This window comes from Pungitius pungitius, chromosome 21 (assembly GCF_949316345.1).
Source record: "Pungitius pungitius chromosome 21, fPunPun2.1, whole genome shotgun sequence".
Taxonomy (NCBI): Eukaryota; Metazoa; Chordata; class Actinopteri; order Perciformes; family Gasterosteidae; genus Pungitius; species Pungitius pungitius.
This window is the reverse complement of record NC_084920.1, coordinates 8,692,920-8,713,333: the sequence shown is the minus strand read 5'-3', so window position 1 is coordinate 8,713,333 and position 20,414 is coordinate 8,692,920. Positions and strand designations below refer to the sequence as shown.

The following is a 20,414-nucleotide window of genomic DNA, read 5'->3' as shown; positions in this document are numbered from 1 at the left end:
ATAACTTTTTAAGCCGATTGAAGGCCTCTTGCGCCGGTTCTGACCAATAAAACCTTGATTTGGTCGACGTGAGTGCGGACAAGGGGGCAGCCACTTGACTAAAATTGCGAATGAATCGCCTGTAAAAATTAGCGAATCCCAAGAACCGCTGGAGAGCAACGCGAGATTCCGGGGTAGGCCAACTGAGGACCGCCCGTACCTTCTGGGGGTCCATGCTGATTCCCCCCGCGGAGATCACAGACCCAAGGAACGTAACCGAATGCGAGTGAAAGACACATTTCTCAGATTTAACAAACAGGCGGTTCTCGAGCAGGCGCTGTAAGACCCGACGGACGTGTTGGACGTGTAGCTCGAGGGAGGGTGAGAAGATTAGAATGTCGTCCAGATAAACAAATACGAAGATGTTTAACATGTCGCGTAGGACGTCATTTACCAGTGCCTGAAACACCGCGGGGGCGTTGGCCAATCCGAAGGGAAGGACCCGGTATTCAAAGTGGCCAATATGGGTATTGAACGCGGTCTTCCACTCATCCCCCTGTTTGATACGAACTAGGTGGTACGCATTACGCAGATCTAACTTAGTGAAGAATCTAGCGCCCTGTAGGATCTCGAACCCTGACGACATAAGGGGCAAGGGGTAGCGATTCTTGATCGTTATGTCGTTTAACCCTCGGTAATCAATACAAGGACGCAACGACCCGTCCTTCTTTTCCACGAAAAAGAACCCCGCACCGGCAGGGGAAGAGGATGGGACAATGATTCCAGCCTCCAGCGACTCTGAGAGATATTTCTCTAACGCTTCTCGTTCGGGTGATGAGAGAGAGTATAGTCTACCACGGGGGGGCGTGGTGCCAGGGAGGAGGTCAATGCTACAGTCGTAAGGGCGGTGAGGTGGCAGGGAGACGGCCCGGGAGCGGCTGAAAACCGCCCGCATGTCGTGGTACTCCTCCGGTACGCCAGTCAGATCACCGGGCTCCTCCTGAAAAACAGAGACAGAGGACACGGCAGGGATGGCAGACACTAAACAGTTACTATGACACGAAAGACTCCAAGACAAAATAGTACTCCTGACCCAGTTAATATGGGGATTATGTTGGACGAGCCAGGGGTGCCCTAAGACAATGGGGGAATAGGGGGAACAAAAAATGAAAAAAGAAATAGTCTCTTGGTGGTTCCCGGAGACAGTCAGACTCACCGGACTGGTGACCTGATGGACCTCAGCTAGAGTTCCACCATCCAGGGAAAATATAGTGGTGCGTCTTTCTAAGTCCACCAGGGGAATGTTGTGTTCCCGAGCCCATCCCTCGTCTAGGAAGTTTCCCTCTGCCCCCGAGTCAATCAGCGCCGGACAGGAGGCGGATGAGCCAGCCCACCTTAGAACGGCGGGGAGGGTGGTGCGGGATCTGGATGAGGATGAAGACACCGCCGCGCTCGTCAGTACTCCTCTGTCTACTGGCGAGCCCGGTCTTTTACCTGGCATGAAGCGGCGAAGTGGCCCGCCGCACCGCAGTACAGGCATAGCCTGTTTGAGAGGCGGCGTTGTTTCTCCTCTGGCCCGGAGACGAATGCCCCCCAGCTGCATGGGCTCAGGTTCGGGGGAAAAAGGGGGAAATAACTCTTGAGGTGTCGGGGCAGCAGTGCGGACTCGTCGTCGTTGTTGAAAGCACCGATCGAGGCGGATTGCCAGCTCGATCAGTGTGTCGAGGTCGTCTGGTGACTCACGAGCGTAAATCTCCTCCTTGAGTTCAATGTTCAACCCCTCTAAAAAACGGGCCACCAAGGCGGGTTCGTTCCATTCGCTGGTCGTGGAAAGAGTTCGAAACTCTATGGCGAAGTCGGCAACGGACCTCTTTCCCTGGCGAATGGTGGTCAAGAGACGCGATGCCTCGCGTCCAAAGACTGACTGGTCAAATACCTTTATCATCTCCTCCTTGAAGAGGAGGAAGCGTCCGCAGCGGGGACCTCCAGCCTCCCAAACTGAGGTTCCCCATTCACGGGCGCGTCCGGTCAGTAGGGAAATCACATAGGCGATGCGGGCTCGGTCTTCCGCATAGGTCCGCGGTTGCAGAGAGAAGGCCACCTCACACTGCGTCAGGAATGCCCTGCATTCCGCCGGTTCCCCAGCGTAACACGGGGGGTTATTGATGCGGGGCTCAGGAGACGACGAGTGAGAGAGTGAAAGTGGAGACTCGGAATGGGGCTGGGTGAGGCGCATAGACAGGTCGTTCACCTGAGCGGCCAGGCTCTCCACGGCCTGCCTGGTTGCCGACAATTCCTCCTGGTGTCGACCCAGCATCGCTCCCTGGAACTCTACGGCAGTGGCAATGGATTCCTCCCTTGCTGGATCCATAGCGTGGTCGGATTGTTCTGTCACGCGGAGGTACGTATCGGCGGAAAGGATCCACACGCAGAGGGAGTCACAAAATTAAGGTTTTAATTTTCAACGAAAACAACGAGCCGAGCTCGATGGTAAAACACAGAACAAAAATGTACTCTCTAGGAGATCAGCTGGGCAAACGGTTAAACACAAAGTAATCCTCCGGACGGACAAGTCGTCATCGGATGTAGCCTCCGCGGCACGTCGCTGGAGATCGAGCGCGCAGACCTAAGCTGTGCGTGAGAGGTAGAGGAGTCTTGAGGCTGCGGGACAGGGCAAGGATTCAACTCAAAACAACAATCCGACAAGACACAAAGGGAACACATGCAAGATATAGCCAGGGTGATTAGACAGGACAAGAAACAGGTGTAACACCAAACAGGACGGGCACTGATTGGGATGAGCGGCAGGTGGGTGGGAAGACTATGTGAGAAGTGGGTGTGTGCGTTAAGGTGAGACTACTGGGTAACTGAGTGTGACAGTGAGTGTATATGGCAGAGGAGAGGGGAGAGAGAGACCCGGATCCTGACAAGACTTTTTTTCTTTTCCTTTTCTTTTCCACCACTTCTGTGTGCAGCAGGAGTTCTTTGTGTTCAGCTCCCATTCAAACTTTTTTTCAAATGTTTTTTTGGACTGCAGGTGACAAATCATATACTGTGCAATGATAATTCTGATGTACAGTACATGGAATGAAGTAAGTGGTTACCGATAAATCTTATTGAAGGCATATTGAAGAGAAGCCCCCCTTGACAGTATTACACAAAGACATTTAACTGCAAACCTTCAGCTTCCTGTTCCCCCACAGTTAAGTATCTATCATCTTCCTACCATCTTAACTCTGTTGAAACTCTTACTCAAACTGAAGTTTTCCCTGTGTATTTGTTTGACTCTGTTGCTTAAATGAAGTTTGATTGAATAATTGGTTTCACTGTAAAGGAAGGACCTGGAGATAACCAGCAGCTCTAAGCTACAAGCAGAGGAAGGCCTCATTGGACTGCATAAGAGGACCAAGGAGCAGCAGGATCAATCGTTTCAAGTATGGCACAGTAAACATAGTATCTTGTGTGTGTATTCCTCGAGCTGAACAAAGAAAAGATACCAAATAGTTTAAGTTTTTGCAGATTAGTAATTTCCTAAAACAGTTGGGCAACAAAAATACAAAGACCGGGTGGAATCTGTTTGGGCGCTAAGGAACAGAGAAAGAATCACGTTTTGGATAGAAATCTGAAATCCCTGCATAATGCAGTACATTCAAAGAGCGTGTAAACATACCATAAACGACCTGACAGGAGACAAATACTTCCAAAAAAATGAATTATTATGATTATGATTACGCGTCCTTTCCCCGGGTTTTAATTTTACATTGGGGCAGGGTGTGTGGAGTAATTCTAATTTAGTAGTTTGGGACATAATTTTTTATATTGCAATTATTTATTTAACATACTAATGTAATATCTAATAACGCACAAACTACAATTCTAACACTAATCATTATCACAGTATTGTAATTCATTATAATTATATTATAATTTCCACCACTTGGGATGCTCTTCTGCTCAAATCCCTAACACTATCAGGATTACAGGAGCACTGATTGTTATGTCTGAAATATATTGGATACAGTTTGATGCAAAGAAAACAGAAAAAAACACAGAAATGGATTTGTTTGTGTGTTTTGTCACTTAAACACTGAAAAACACCAGCGGATAGGTAATTACAGAGAGAGACGCATTCCTGCTTTTCAGCAGAGCTGCTGGTGCCCTTCTGTCATTGGAGCAGTAACTTCACAGCCCCAAGCCTGTCTGAAGATGGTTGAAACATACCTGCTACACCCAAACTGACCTCTCCTGCTCTGATGGAGATACTGGGAGCAGTTGGGGGTTTTCTGTAGTCAGCATTTATTATTTGACCCCAAACATGAAAGTTTTACAGAAACAAAAACATTTCTCTGTTTTTAGTTTTATTTCCACTATTAGTTTGGTGGTCGATGATGAGTAGCTGACCCGAGTGATTTTTTTACAGCCTGTTTAGTTGCTGTGTACTTTGAGTCCAGTGGAGAAAAGTTACGTTTCCACTAAGGTTTTTCCTGTGTCGTCCAGAGATGGATTCACATTTATGTAGCTTCGGCATTTTCCCTATCTTACAATGTACGTGCCTTTCTGTGTGCCTGCATGTTCTGGACTCTTCTGCAGGTGGAATGGCAGCCCAGTCTCTCACTGACTTCTGGTTGTGACGTAAAAATCACATGAACACGTCCATAAACTACAAAGAGATTTTTGAGAGCTTTGTCCATCTGTGATGAGGAAGTCGCCTCTCTCTCCCTTGTGTTCTGTAGTTTGAAGCAGTCGTCTTGAAGAGGGTCTACAGGCCTATGGTCTTGATATATTAGTAGTTTTATTACATGGCTGTAAAGCAGTTAAACTCAACTGCAAAGGTTCATCACCATCTGAGAAGAAAAAGATTTTTCTCCCGTTACCAGATGTTTAACCCAAAGGTGTTGGAAGACTTCTGCTTTCTCCTCAAACAAATCTTACTAACCATTGTACTCAATGGTGAGCCACCTGGAGACAACAAGGGATGTGACACGTCAGCTTGGGCTGCAAATGGTTTCGCCTACAGGTTTAGGATGTGTGAGATTGTTTGGAGAGAAGAGGACATCGAAGAGAGGCTCCTCTTATCAGTATCATTCAGCAAAGACATTTAACTACAAACCTTCAGCTTTCTGTTCCCCCAGCTCTCTATCACAGCTAAGTATCTACCATCTTCTATCCATCTATCAATAATTCTTTTGAATTCTCACTCAAACTGAGTTGGTTTTCCACATTACAAAACCGGTATGCTTCTGTTTGAATCATATCAGCGATGTTCTCAGGCTGCATAACGCATTGCAGACTTATTGTATGATATGCCTGAAATCATTTTTTACACTTGACGGTTTATCTCTTTTTATCTGTTTTTTCAAAGCCAGCCATGGTCATATGTGTTGGAATGCATTACTTCAACCATCAAAAATAGAATCAGAGATTAGAACCATCAGAATTACAGAATACTCATCCTGGCGTTTCTCTAGTGCTTAATTTGGTTGCCAATCAAACAAATATGACCTTTACTGTTGTACTGTGAAAATCCCATCAGCTATGATTGCAATTCATGGACAATTATGCTATTTTCAGAATGCAGAGGAAAAAAATATCAGACCCTACAACCATTCTCAGCAATGATGATGATGCTCATTTTGTTACTCAATCAATAGAAACTTCACTTCAAGGATCATTTAATTGAGAAAAATTCACAATATAAATGAAAAAACTATTTACTAGTTTTGTGTTAATCCATGCTGTCTGACTCTGACATCGGAACGTTAGTACCTTAGGTTTCTTCAATTGTAGTAGTGCCACAATATTTATTTTGAAGCTGTGGAGAGTAGAAATTTAGTAACAAGATTGAGAGAATTAAGGCTGTGCATGCACAAAGGGCTGTAAACAGTTAAATCTCGCAGGGGATTCCCAGTGAAGCTGTGTGTGTGTGTGTAGGTGATAGTCAGTCCGTCAGTTGGACGGCTGCTGCCTCACCATGGCTGTTCTCTCTGCAGAGGTCCTATGCTGGCATGTGAGTTCTTATTCAACTTTTTATGTCTCTTGGTTTTGTTCTTAACATTTCAAAATATTGAGGAGAAACATATGACGCTATGTTTTGATCGTAGTATGCCATTCCTAAAGCATTCCTTGTGAAATTTCTGAGACATTTAAGCAAACACAAAAGGCTACAACAACAGAATGATTCCCTGTCGGTGTGTCTTCATTCTGTCGTTAATATGTGATACTATTATGTTCGGAGAGCTTAGGGAGACAAGCAGCAAGTCAGTAGAGGTATTGTCGCTGCGAATGGCCCTGGGCTACATGCCATGTCAGACACACTTCTTGACATAGATAGAAGCTGTAGATAGGGCAGAACATGACACAACTTGGAGTGTGTGTGTGTGTGTATATATACACACACACATTTACAACACTATATATATATATATTAGGGCCTTCAAAAGATTAATCACAAAAACAATAAACTAAACACGTGATTATCTTGGAGGCATAATTCCACCGGGTGGAAGATGTTGAACTAGCGACTCTCGCTGCTGTCGTCGTGCAATTTCTCAACTCTCCCATAATTTGACGGCTGTGTATTTAGTGGCAACAATATCCTGACATTTAGTCATGACTTTTAGGCACACAGCGGTGGTCGTAGCCTTAGACTAGCAGCTAGCTTTGCAGCTAGGTTAGCCTAGCGGTGCCTAAAGTGATACTAACACATCCTTCTTCTGTTTGATACAGGAGGAATTCCTCTGAACAGCTCTTCTGTTTGTTTTACTTCCAATGCAAAAAGACCTCTTCAGCTTCAGCTACCGTCTTGCTCGCTTTCATCTAACTGACTGCAGCTAGACAACTTTACTTTCGGCACACAGGAATACCGTGTGTGTGTGTGTATATATATATATATATATATATATATATATATATGTATATATATATATCTTCAGATGTGTTTCAGTCTCAATGGCAAACCCATCCCTGGTTCAGAATACAGATAATGATGATGGCTACGGACATTCTTGCTATGAATTGCTACCTGAGCAAAATGTTAGGGCCGTTCCAAATCCCTAGAGTAAGGAGAGAGTAGGAATCGTTCTCACAACCACACATGTGCATCTGCTGAGATGTAGCCAGATATGTTCTCTGTCATGTCAAACCAAATGATTCATCTCAATTTTAGCTGCCATCTTTAACAAAACGAAGCAGTTATTTTTAAAACTTTTTTCTTTCCTCAGGCTCGCATTGAAGAGCTTGAGGAGGAACTGGAAGCTGAGCGGGCCATCAGGGCCAAGGTATGGTACACAGATGTGTTTCTCTGTTTCTGTGTTTCTGTGCCTTCTGGATAAAGACACACTTAGGCCTACACACAACTTCTGTTTCTCGTGATATCAAGAAATTATTTTTTCTTACCTTCCTTTTTAACAGACTAAAGTTTGTAAAACAGTGTAAGTATTTCAAATAAGCTTATCTACGAAGGTGGGGGCTATAACTGCTTGTTGTTTTAAACCAGATGCTCTTAAAGTCCATCCATCCATCTTCAACTGCTTATCCGGGGTTGGGTCGCAGGGGCAACAGCTCCAGCAGGGGACCCCAAACCTCCCTTTCCCGGGCCACATCTACCAGCTCTGACTGGGGGATCACAAGGCGTTCCCAGGCCAGTGCAGAGATATAATCTTTCCCCTCAGCCTCTTCCCAGCTGGACGTGCCTGGAACACCTCCAAAAGGAGGCTTCCCCCATCCTCTGACCCAGCTCACTACCAGATGATGATCAGTTGACAGCTCTTCCCCTCTCTTTACCTTTAAGATCAGACAATATGATTATAAAATCGATCATTGATCTTTGACCTTGGGTGTTCTGGTACCACGTGCACTTATGAACATGTTTGAACATGGTGTTTGTTATGGACAATCCATGACTAGCACAGAAGTCCAATATCAAACGACCGCTCGGGTTCAGATCAGGGAGGCCATTCCTCCTAATAACGCCTCTCCAGTTATCCATCGTTGCCCACGTTGCCATTGAAGTCTCTCAATAGGACTATGGAGTCCCCTATTGGAGCCCTATGCAGGACTCCATTCAAGGTCTCCAAAAGGCCAAATACTCTGAGCTGCTGTTTGGTGCATATGCACAGACAACAGTCAGAGCTTTCCCCCACACCCCCCGAAGGCGAAGGGAGGCGACCCTTTTGTCCACTGGGGTAAACTTTACTGTAGCAGCACTCAGCCGGGGACTTGTGAGTATCCCCACACCCGCTTGACGCCTCACACCATGGGCCACTCCAGAGTAGAATAAAGTCCATCCCCTATCCAGGAGTGTGGTTCCAGAGCTGAGGCTGTGCGTAGAGGTAAGCCCCACCAGATCCAACTGATAACCCTCCACCTCTCGCACAAGCTCCGGCTCCTTCCCCCCAGAGAGGTTCCGTTCCACGTCCCCAGAGCCAGCATCTTCTGCCCAGGTCTGTTCCGTCTAGGCCCCCCACTGTCACTGCGACCCTTGTAGCAGCGCACCCGACCCCATCGGTTTCCTCCGCAGGTGGTGAAAACCATGGGGGTTAGAATCTTGGGATGCGCGTCACTCCTTCGGGCTATGCCCGGCCGGGCTCCACGGCAAGCCGGGCCACCAGACACTCGATGTCGGGCCCTCCATCTGGGTCTGGCTCCAAATGGGGGCCCGGGGCTTCCTCTGGGCCAGGTAGCTCCTTTCCTCTTCCGTTTGTTCGTAGGGTCTTTTTGGACCATTCTTAGTCTGGTATATAAGCCACAGAACCTGGTTGCCCCTCTTAAGACCTGCCTGCACCCCATGTTGTAGTTGATAAGTGCAGAGGTACATATTTCACCCCGAGTGCTGACTACAGTTACAGTGGGTGTTTACATTACTCATCTCTTGGGTGGCATTGCTAATGGTGGGCCCCCCACCCCACCCTACCCGTCTCCAAAGCCCCTGGGGCCGATGAAAGAAGCAGGCACACACATGCAGGTCCTTATCTGCGTCTTCAGGGGAGCTGAAACACAACATACCTCCGCTGCAGACAGGCAGTCTATTATTCGACTCTGCTCCTCAGGTCGCTCAGAGGAGAGATCATTTTCCATGGGATCTTCTCCCAACTGGAATGTTGCTCACACACACAAACTGTGCAGTGGATTGTTCTCTGACACGCACAAAACTAGTATGTAATCTGTAAAACAAATACAGAAATACCATCAATATCTTTGTACTCTTATCCTAGTCAAGATGGACTAGGATCGCTGAAAGTCTCAAAACAAACCCACAGCAAAAAAAGGTGAGGTTTAAGCTGCAAATACTATTTTCATATGAGCAGCAGTTAAAATGGTTAAGGTACAGTTACAGGAGTCACTCGCAGTGACATACCAGTAGAGAATTATACCCCACTCTGCAGCCCCCCTCAACTCCAATGAACATTTGAGCTTCAGTGCTAGTTGGATGGAGCTGGTGGCCCACAGTTTGAGGTTTGAACCCCCATCATCAGTTTTTTGCTTGTTCTATCCTGCTGCTATCGTGGTGGCCCAAAACTCCATTTTGATGGACCAGTCCCAACATCAGAATAATAATTGGCTTTATTGGCCATGTATGTTTGTATATTTGTCTCTGGTTAAACATGTGTAACTGTGTTGTACCACGTTTGTGTATGAGAAGGATCTCTCCGATGACTTTGCTGAGGAGTTGATCATTCACGCATTTCTGTATGGAATGCCGTTTTAGTCAAAATTAAATAAATGAACAAATACACGGTAATGCATAATGACACTGTATTTCATAATAAATAAATGAATAAATACACGGTAATGCATAATGACACTGCATTTCATAATAAATAAATGAATAAAAACACGGTAATGCATAATGACACTGCATTTCATAATAAATAAATGAATAAAAACACGATAATGCATAATGACACGGTAATGCATAATGACACAGTATTTCATTTCACTTTCTTATATGCAAATCAGGGGGCGTGGCTATCTATCATCACTCAGAACAGACAACAGAGCCTCAGCCGACACTTGAATTTCAGTCCACGTTTATGCTGACATTTACGGTATTGAGCAAGTAACCGGACCAAACTTTGAGAAATGGTACCGTAAATTTCAGCATAAACGTGCACTAAAATTCAAGTGTCGGCTGAGTTGACCACGGATATCCGAGTGTCGCCTGAGTTGACCGCAGTCTAGAGCTGCCGAAGTGGGAACCGCAAGCCCTAGTATTTCCAAAAAACCCTCAATATGTGTCAAAATAGTATCTGCAGATAACCCATGTTGATCGATTTGATCCGCTAATGCTAGCATGCTATCTCGGAGCCCACCGATGTCTTCCATTATGTCAACACTCTCACGTCCCTTAGCCCAGTGGTTCTCAACTTGTCTGGCTCCGGGACCCACCTTTACCCCTTAATGACAAGCGGCGACCCAATTCAATCGGGGGGGGGGTGCTTCCGCGTTCGCTAGCGGTGTCGACGGCACACGGCTCTCGTCTGTTGTGAATGTGATAGATAGCCACGCCCCCTGATTTGCATATAAGAATGTGAAATGAAATACTGTGTCATTATGCATTACCGTGCCATTATGCATTACCGTGTTTTTATTCATTTATTTATCATGAAATGCAGTGTCATTATGCATTACCGTGTATTTGTTCATTTATTTATTATGAAATGCAGTGTCATTATGCATTACCGTGTATTTGTTCATTTATTTAATTTTGACTAAAACGGCATTCCATATTTCTGAAGCTTCACGGAAAAATTAGAATTGTTTTATATTGATATCTAACATATGTATTTTCCAAGTATTCTAAACATGTTGACAAACAATTCAGTTATCTTTATATCTACTCACATTAAATGTAATATTTGGTTCAATTTTGCCGCTATCAGCAATGGCTGAGAAACCCACTGTAGAGTTCAACTAGCTGGGATCATAGCAGCACATTTACATTGTTTTCACAAAATTACTAACCATACTATGACTTGCTCTTTAGTGGAAAAGAAATATTCATTATTGCAACTCCAGATGCAGTAATGCAGTAATGGTTACATTGTGATCATACATGCTGTACATTGTACCATGACAGAAATCAAACTGATGTAATTATTGTCCATTTATAATTAGTTTTACTTTAAATTCTCCATTAAGCTCCTTAAGTGACAGTTAATTCATTTCTGGCAGGTGGAGAAACAAAGAGCAGATCTGACTAGAGAACTTGATAATCTCACTGACCGACTTGAGGAAGCAGGAGGGATCACCACCTCACAGGTAAAACTTTAGATACTTTTATATCACTGTATACTCCTTGTGTGTCGGTGCCTTGTTTTTTACATTACAATACATGTCATTTAGCTGACGCTTTTGTCCAAAGCGAATCACAACAAGTGCATTTTAACCACAATGTTACAAACTCAAAAGAAAGTGCAATTTCATTAAATAAGCCGAGAACTTGCTATAGATAAGAGCCACTATAAGTACAATTTAAGTGCTACAATTTGTTAGTCTTTTTAGTCAAGGGATATTCTGATTATGAAAGAATCATTGTGATACTACGTATTTATTTTGAGATTTACATACAATCCGTAAAATATCTCTATTTGTAAGCTGTACTAGGTTATACACTACATGCTTTTTTGTCAAAAGGTAAAGGAAAGGTACTTTTAAATCTCAGCTAAACCTAAAGAACTCACACATTTCACAGTGTGAATGTCTTCACAGACAGCCTGTGTGTGATTTACAGATGGAGGTGAACAAGAAGCGAGAGGCTGAGTTGCAGCGTCTGAGGCGAGACCTGGAGGAGACCTGTGTCCAGTCAGAAGTGTTGGCTGCTTCTCTGAAGAAACGGCACAGTGATGCCATGGCAGACCTGAGTGAGCAGTATGAAGCTCTGCTGCGGACTAGAGCCAAGCTCGAGAAAGAGAAGCAGAGTCTGAGGATGGAGGTGGATGAGCTGACTGCTTCACTGGAGAGTCTGCAGAAAGCCAAGGTTAGTATGTCAGGTTGCATGTTGTGCAGTTTGTTTAACATTTTTAACTAAAGTGTAAGATGTGTTCTGGTGGGCTATTGTTCTACTGCAGACATCTTCAGAAAGCCAGATGAAGAAGCTGGAAGAGCAGCTGTCAGAAGCCAACAGGAGAGGAGACGACCTGCAGAGGAACCAGACCGAGCTCAGTGTGGCCAGGAACAGACTAACATGTACTGTCCACCTCATTTGACACATAAAAGACAAACACACATTACGAATTATGGAATTTCATTTAGGAGGATTGAAATAGCCCTGGCCTATGTACTGTGCTAAACACCCCATGTTGCGGTGTGATGATCAGTTTCCCTGTGTGTCCTTTCAGCTGATAATGCAGATATGAGTCGACAGATCGAGGAGGCAGAGGCCCGAGCCAGCCAGCTGAGCCGCTCCAAGGCTCTGCTCCAATCCCAACTGGAAGATTTAAAGAAACATCTGGACGAGGAGGTCAAGGTGTGTGTGTGTGTGGAAATAATAATAAAATGCATTTTTGCATTTTAACAGATGCCTTGGTCTCCCACCTCTGTATTCACATGTGTCTCTGATGTGGCTGCTAGTGTAAGCATGTGCTCAGCAGCAGTCTGAGCACCGTGCTGCAGGAGTGCGAGGTGCTGAAGGAGCAGGTGGAGGAGGAGCAAGAGAGCAAGCACGAGCTGCAGCGTCTTGTTTCCAAACTCAACAGCGAAAAGACGCACTGGATGACCAAGCATGAGACAGATGCCATACAGCACGCCGACAAGCTGGAGGACACAAGGTATCAATATATCAAGCACGATATTTGATACTAATAATCATCCATCACGTTTGACCTTTGAACGTTTTTACGTGGTCCAAATAATGTGTTTACAGGAAGAAGTTGGCAACCAGACTTCAGGAGGCTGAGGAGGCTGTGGAAGCCACGCAAGCCAAATGTTCCTCGCTCGAAAAAAACAAGCAGAGGCTGCAGGGAGAGGTGGAAGAGCTCTGCATAGACCTGGAGAAGGTAGGAAGCATGTCATATCAGTGTTCCTGCGCCATGATTGTTTTTTTGGTTGTCTTTGAGCATATGTTCCCTGTCCTAGGCCAGCAGCTGCGGTCAGGCTCTGGATAAGAAGCAGCAGGTCCTGGAGAAGCAGCTTGAAGACTGGAAGCAGAAGTGTGAGGAGCTGGTGACTGAGGTGGAAGGCTGCCAAAAGGAGAGCAGGCAACACGCCAGTGAGCTTTTCAAACTCAAGACAACCCATGAAGAGTCTCTGGAGCAGCTCGAGGCCCTACGCAGGGAGAACCAGGTCTACCAGGGTACGAGAGTACACATATAATGTAGGGATTAGTTGGATAGAACCCTTGGTTTAATTAGTGTGAATTGTCTTTAACAGAGGAGGTAGCTGACATGACAGATCAGCTTTCAGATGGAGGTAAAAGTGTCCATGAGCTCCAGAAAGCAAAGAAGAAGATTGAGATGGAGAAAGAAGAGTTACAAGCCTCACTGGAAGAGTCAGAAGCAGCTTTGGAGGTGCATAGCTTCAGTAATCTAGCTGTGCTAATTTGTGTCTATATGCTTACTCTTTCAGTTCGTTTTACACATTTGGAATGAAATGTCTGTGTATTTTCTTCCTTTTCCTCTATCTTCTCTTCCCCTCTTCATTGTCTCCACCCAGGTTGAGGAGACTAAGGTGCTGAGGCTGCAGCTGGAGTTGTCTCAAGCTAAAGGAGACCTGGAGCGCAGACTTCAGGAGAAGGAGGAAGAGATGGTTGCTGCTAGGTACCTCAGCCTCCACTCAATCCTTAGTGTAGAACACTAGGAAGGCAAAAGAGCTGAAACTGTCTGCCATCCCCTTTTGTAATTCACTCTAAATTACTGTTATTACAATACACAGGTTATTTTATGATCTACCTTCTAGTATATAATGTAACTGTAAATTTAAACTTTTAACTCCTCATTATCCCAACAACCTTTAGGCAGTCTCAATCAATCTCTTCCATTATTGGTTTTCATTATACATTACTTTTTGAATTAGGTCCGCTGAAACTGTCTCTGGTGGGAAGTCTTGTCTTAGAGAATTGCTTTGTTTTTGTTTAATCAATTTAAAGGTTTCTACAGCCAGCAGACGACTATCTTAGCAGAACATATTGCTATTTTAGGAAAGGTTTCCCCCTGTTTCCAGGATGAATGCTAAGCTAAATTAACCAGCTGCTAGTTGTGAGTAAACATTGAATGCACAAGGTATGAGAAAAGTGTTCATCCTCTGTACTAAACTGTACTTCCCTAAATGTTGAACTATTGTGTGCTTTTGTAATTGTTTTACTACTTCTAATGCCATGTCACTGTCTTGTTTTCCTACTTTTGGATGTCATGGTGTGTCTTGCCTAAGAGGGAAGATACCTATGGCCCCAATGCTTTGTAACATTATTTTCAGTAGTAAGGCTAGTCTGCTGCATTACTCACTTTGCTAATACCAGCAAAGTTCTTCTTTGTTATGTCTCTTCTTTCAATTTTTCTAATACATTTCAATGAATTCTCCTCCTCTGTCAGAAAATGCCACCAGAGGGCGCTGGAGTCCCTGCAGGCCACTCTGGATGTGGAGGTGAAAGGAAAGGCAGAGGGGCTGAAGTTAAAAAAGAAATGTGAGGCTGACATCAATGAGCTGGAGTTACAGGTGGAGCTCCTAAACAAGAGCAATGCAGAACTCAGCAAGAGCAGCAAGAAGATGCAGCAACAGATAAAGGTCTGACCATAACATACCATATGTTTTTTTAGCACTCTCCTGGAGGATAAATGACTGAATCACTGTTCCTGTCCCAGGAGCTGCAGGCCCAGTTGGAAGAGTCGGTACGGAGCAATGAGGAGTGCCGGGAGGAGCAGATAGCCGCGGAACGACGCTGCTCTTTATTGGTTAGTGAGGGGGCGGAAACTTGTGCATCCCTGGAGATCACAGAGAGATCCTGCAAGGCCTTGGAGATGGAGCTGCAGGATACCAGAGAGAAACACAGCGACCTAAACAACCAGGTGATGAGTTGTGTCTCTGCAGTATCATCAGCTAAGAATCAATCATGTATTGGCAGAATCAAAGTACATTGATAACTTTCTTAATATTTCTCTTGTGTGTTCAGTTCCAGTTGGCTCTGAGTGCGAGGAGGAAGCTGGAGGTGGATCTCCAGACTCTGCTGCAGGAGAATGAGGAGCTGCAAGGAGCGCTAAGAGGTTCAATGGACAAGTCTAACAAGGCCAGCTCTGAGGTAAAACATACAAAGACATTTGAGAGATGAGATCAGTAGAGGTACTTAAGGTATTGTCATGTCAAATGGCTGGTGTAACTCTTTCAGTTAGCACGAGTGGGGGAAAAGCTGCGTCTGGAGCAGGAACATACACTCCACCTGGAGAGAGTGAAGAAAGGTCTGGATGCTCAAATCAAAGACATGAGCACCAGGATGGATGAGGCCGAGCAGATGGCTCTGAAAGGAGGCAAGAAGATCATCCAGAAGTTGGAGGGAAAGGTACGGAGTCCACTATCAGTCTGGTTTGTCAAACACAGCAAGATGTATTGACATCCACTGCCCTTATCAACATGAAAAGTATCCATGACTCCTTCCAGATGCTGAGTGCAACCGTCCTGACCTTTACATTGCCGGCCATAATGTTCACATACACAAAAATGATCTATTTTCTTTATTGTAGTGTAACAGACTGTCATTTTTAGTGTTTTGCATTTACGAAAGTTTGTCCCTGAGGGTTGAGGGTGAAGGCGGTTATTACTCAGTCATGAGTGCATCATCCACGAACGCAGAATGCTTGCTTACATGGGTGGCAGCGGTGGTTCTTGTGCAACGACAACAGACATGAGTGTGCGCTTGGCAACTGTGAGTGTGCATTTCCTTAGTTTAGCTCAGCTGTCTCAGTTTAGCTAGCAGGCAAAATCCGTGGCAGACCAATGTGCATGGAGATGAAGACCCGTTTACCAGCACAGGGCAGTTCGGCAGACAGTCGGCGAACGGAGATCCGCGTGGACCTGCCTGCTCCGTTTTCTGGATGAGACAGTTCGTCACAATAGTCTTATTAAAACCCAAAATAATTAACTCATTGCAGGGTTCTCAAGCCTCACGCGTTGACCGTGAGACACACACATTTTAACCAGTTCACACGCCACATCTTGAAAAAAGAAGCGACAACCAAGTTGTACTGCAACATAGACGCGCAAACACAAGTGACAGGTGGAGTTGAGAATGGCTGGTTCATGAACCAGCCAAGAAAGTAATGTTTTGAACTGCTTGTAGGACATACAGGAGAGAAATGGTTAAGGCGGTCTCTGTAGTTGGGACAAGCAATTTCACAGCGGATACAATAAAAGGACCATGAAATTTCCGTTTGCCACGTCAATAGCATTGCAACTAAACAGACGAAGTACCCCCACCAATTATATGCAATGAGCTCAACTTTTTGTCTTTGTCTTAATCAATTCCATAAGTTTTCATACAAAAAGGAGCTGTACACACTGAGCTGAATATTTGGTGGTCTTGATTTGGGTGATTACAATGGACATTTATAATTGAAAGGATTGTCAATCTAGTTTTTCAAGTAAACTTTAGGAAACTGTATTGTCATCGTAAATCAAATCAAACTTAATTTCCCAACAACAAAATTGTGGCTAATGAAATTTCTGAGTGGAAAACCACTAGCCACAGTGGCTGGTGAGCAAAAATGTTAATGTCAGGCGCCGGATGTACCACACTGCCATTACACACTGCCACTGCAGGACCAGGGTCCAGACAGAACCATTGTTGTTTCTCCATGGAAACAACAATAAACACCTGATGAACAATTAGAGTTTTAGTCATGATTGTGTGTCTGTGTGCAGGTAAAGGAGATGGAGCTGGAGTTGGATTCAGAGCAGAAGCGGCACGCTGAGGCGGTGAAGACAGTGCGTAAGAACGAGCGCCGTCTGAAGGAACTGTTATTCCAGTCAGAGGAGGACCAGAAGAACCAGCTCAGAATGCAGGAGCTGGTGGAAAGGCTGCAGAACAAGTTGAAGGCCTACAAGAGTCAAGTGGAGGAGGCTGTATGTCATCCCCTCCTCCTACTCTACCTACTTGAAATAAAGTGCCTGTTACTTGATAACATTCTTGTCCATTTTAATTGCAGGAGGAGCAAGCTAACATTAATTTAGCAAAGTACAGGAAAACCGTCAATGAGTTGGATGACGCTGAGGAGCGAGCCGACATTGCTGAAACAGCACTCACTACGATCCGGACCAAGAATAGAGGCAGTTTTGGCAAAGGACACTCTTCTGTAAGTACCCCTAACCAGGTCATCGTCTGGGCTTACAAGTACTACTGTACTAAAGAATGTATTTCACGACGAGTAGAATGACAGCACAGTGTAACGGTTACTGGTACACAAAGGAACCCAAAAGCATGACTCAGACAAAGATGAGAGAGACAGCTGGATTTACTAAAAGTTCGGGCAAAGTCAAAACCGGGAGATCCGTCAGCAGGCAAACAAATCCAGAGGGGCAAGCACAGAATGCAAAGACGAGAACAGGGATAGAACCGGATGGCAATAAGGCAGGCAAACAAATCTCAAAATAAGTCGTGTGATTCTGTTTTTGGGGGAACGGGGATGAGGGTGGAGGCCTTGAAGGAGGCTGGTGTAATGGTAATATGGCAAGTTTCAAGTGAGGTGCTAAAGGTATTGGTAAACACCGGAGACAGCTGATTAGGACAATGCTTCAGGAGGGAGGGAGAGACAGAGTCTGTGCCGGCTGCTTTCCGGGGGTCCTGAGATTATAAAATATAAATTTCCAATTTATGTCACTCTCCATAATTGAGAGATCCGTCAATGTGAGGGAGAATTTGCAGGGTTGTTGGGAGGCATAAGTGTCACGGCAGGTGGCGATAGATCCAAATGCAGAGGGAAGTCAAAACAAGGGTACTTTTTGTAACTGATTGTAATGAGCGGCAGGTGGGTGGAAAGGCTACGAGAGAAGTGGGTGTGTGCGCTAAGGTGTGCGATGAATGGGCAAATGCGTGTGTCAATGAGTGTATATGGCAGAGGGGAAGAGAGAGAGAGACCCGGATCCTGACAATAAGCCCCTATTCTCCTGGAAGGGGGGGACTGGTGGGTGTGAAGGATGTGTACTGGTTCAGGACTAATCCTTTGTCTTTCAAAGCGGCAGTGGAAGTCATTCAGCTCATTAGCCAGGCAAAGCTGAATGGATTGGGTGGAGGGGGGGGGGGAATTGGAGGGCTCTGGGCTTGTAGCTGATGATCTGTCTGAGGCCTCTCCATACAGATACACATTCGTTGTAAGAGAACTGCTGTTGGAGCCTCTCTGAGTACAGTTGTTGCATCTCTGAGCGCATTGCCAAACCTGTATTTTGACTAAACAAGTCCCCCACTTTTAAACTCCCGATCCTTTAGCAACTGTAGCCGTGAGGTCAGCTGTGACCCAGGGTTTGCCATTGTTGTAGCTCACCCTGGTGCATGGATGGGACACAGACGCTAATGTAAGCCGTCACAGTGCCTGGAGGTCCTCCTTGGCCTTACTGGTTCACTCCTTGGAGTTTTATTTTCTGCCTGTATGCAGGAATCAGATGGATCAACGCGTGGTCAGAGTGTCCCAGTGCAGCACGAGGGGCGGCATGATAGGCCCTGCAGTGGTCCAGAGTGCATTTGTCTGTATTTGGGAAGATTGTGGATGAGGTTTTCTATGTTAAAGTTCCCAAGGACAATAACTAAGGAGTCCGAGTTGATCCGTTATACACACACTATCCACTACTACTACTACTACTACTACTATGGTATGGTATATGATAAAATAAACTATGGTAGGGGTGCCCACACTTTTCCCCCTCCACCTCCAAGGACCGGCCGCCGAGCGTAGTCACAACAAAACAACATGCCGTCAGCGCAAAACAACAACGAGCCTCTCGTCTGTCAGAAGTAGGGATCCGTCACAACCATTCCACATATTCTTGGTCATTACCTTACTCGATGACTTGCCCTGACTGGAGTCAGCCGGGTTGCTTTTGAAAGGAAGTTAAATGCATCCGTTAGTAGTGAGTCTTCCGTTCCCTCCCGTGGTCTATCGCGCATGCGTGACTTGATGTGATTTTGTGATGTGATCAATGGCAGGCGATCCACTGGCACAGCGATTGACCTATTGGGCACCCCTGAACTATAGAATACATTTACACAAATATTGAGTACTGTGCATTTTGTGCCTCATTAAAATTTGAAGATCTTTATCAAGAGATATTGACCTCTGAGATGAATACACCAAGCAAAATGACTTAATACATATTTGAAATAGTTGAACTAGTTTAACTATTCGTTAAATAAACTTATTTCAATGTATAATTAAAGATGTACTGATGAATGATGAAAAGCAACATTGTTTTGCTTAATGTAATTCCTAAAACCCCCAGTGATTCAGATGGAATTGTTTGCTCTGAATAAATGAATGTCTTTGCTCCACCAGGGTTACAGCATGCCGTACCCCGGGAAGGTCAGGTCCCCCAGCCCTGTGGGCTCAGAGGGCAGAGGGCACAAGATCCTCAACGACGACAACGAGTCAGTCAACTCCCTCATCCCAGCGTACCTTAACTCTCTGAAAAAACTAATGATTGATTAGAAGCCCAGCGGTGCGGACAACAACCACTCCCCCAACTCTCAGTTTGAAGCTGCTCAAACCTCACAACTCATTCAGTGTGTGTCACATGTTTGTCTATTGAACCTTTTAAAAATGTACACTCATCTCTTTCTGTAGGATCCTTACTTTAATAACACAATCCAACACATCTACTGCTTAATGGAATATTTGTATCTAAAAACTGTAATTGTGTTCCAACACAAGATTGCACTGTAGAGTCTCAGGAACAGAAAAATAGCAAGGCTTTTGTTAAGTTTATTTGCACTCTGCATGGTTCAAACTAGTCAGGCTTGCAGTATTATATTTCTCTCTATCTGTGCTATTATATATATATTAGGGCTGTCAAATGATTAAAAATTTTAATCAAATTAATTAGAATTTTCAGTGGATTAATCATGATTAATCACACCTGAATCCTAACCATTTTTTCTTTCTGAAATGCATACTAAAGATAAATAACAGGACACAGATACATAATTATCATTATTAGTTGGAATGCTTCAAGCATTCCAAGTATTGTTCTTCTAATCTTTATTCCGCCTTATTCTACTATTTCTTCCGCCGCACCTTTCAACTCCTTCACACTTTCAGCTATTAAGACCATTCAAATATTAAAATGTTCAGCTCATTCAGGGGAGGGGTGCTATGACTTTTCAGCTTTTTAGCTCTTATAATTGAATTAATATAAATTAATATCTTCAACCTTTTTAACATGGTTTCCTAATGGATTAAATTTTCAAATCCTTTCAAAACTTCTTCAACTTTCAACTTTTTCAGCTTTTCCAATCTTTCAGCTAG

The 20,414-nt window shown here is 44.7% G+C and overlaps 1 protein-coding gene across 2 annotated transcripts; it reads left to right on the top strand.

Annotated features, from left to right (window-relative positions):
• Positions 1-5,763: 5,763 nt before the first annotated feature.
• Positions 5,764-19,941, top strand: LOC119213354 (myosin-16). 2 transcript variants are annotated; one of them, XM_062560214.1, is made up of 18 exons: positions 5,764-5,986; positions 7,200-7,256; positions 11,152-11,238; positions 11,711-11,956; positions 12,048-12,165; positions 12,318-12,445; positions 12,550-12,746; positions 12,842-12,974; positions 13,054-13,270; positions 13,348-13,484; positions 13,630-13,733; positions 14,505-14,697; positions 14,784-14,978; positions 15,083-15,208; positions 15,296-15,466; positions 16,825-17,025; positions 17,109-17,255; positions 19,446-19,941. In XM_062560214.1, exons 1-18 carry the CDS (start codon positions 5,951-5,953, stop codon positions 19,596-19,598), a joined length of 2,646 nt encoding a protein of 881 aa, XP_062416198.1. In that variant the 5' UTR covers positions 5,764-5,950; the 3' UTR covers positions 19,599-19,941. The 2 variants fall into 2 exon arrangements, with proteins under 2 accessions (XP_062416198.1, XP_062416197.1); XM_062560213.1 differs by having other exon boundaries at positions 14,775-14,978.
• Positions 19,942-20,414: the final 473 nt, after the last annotated feature.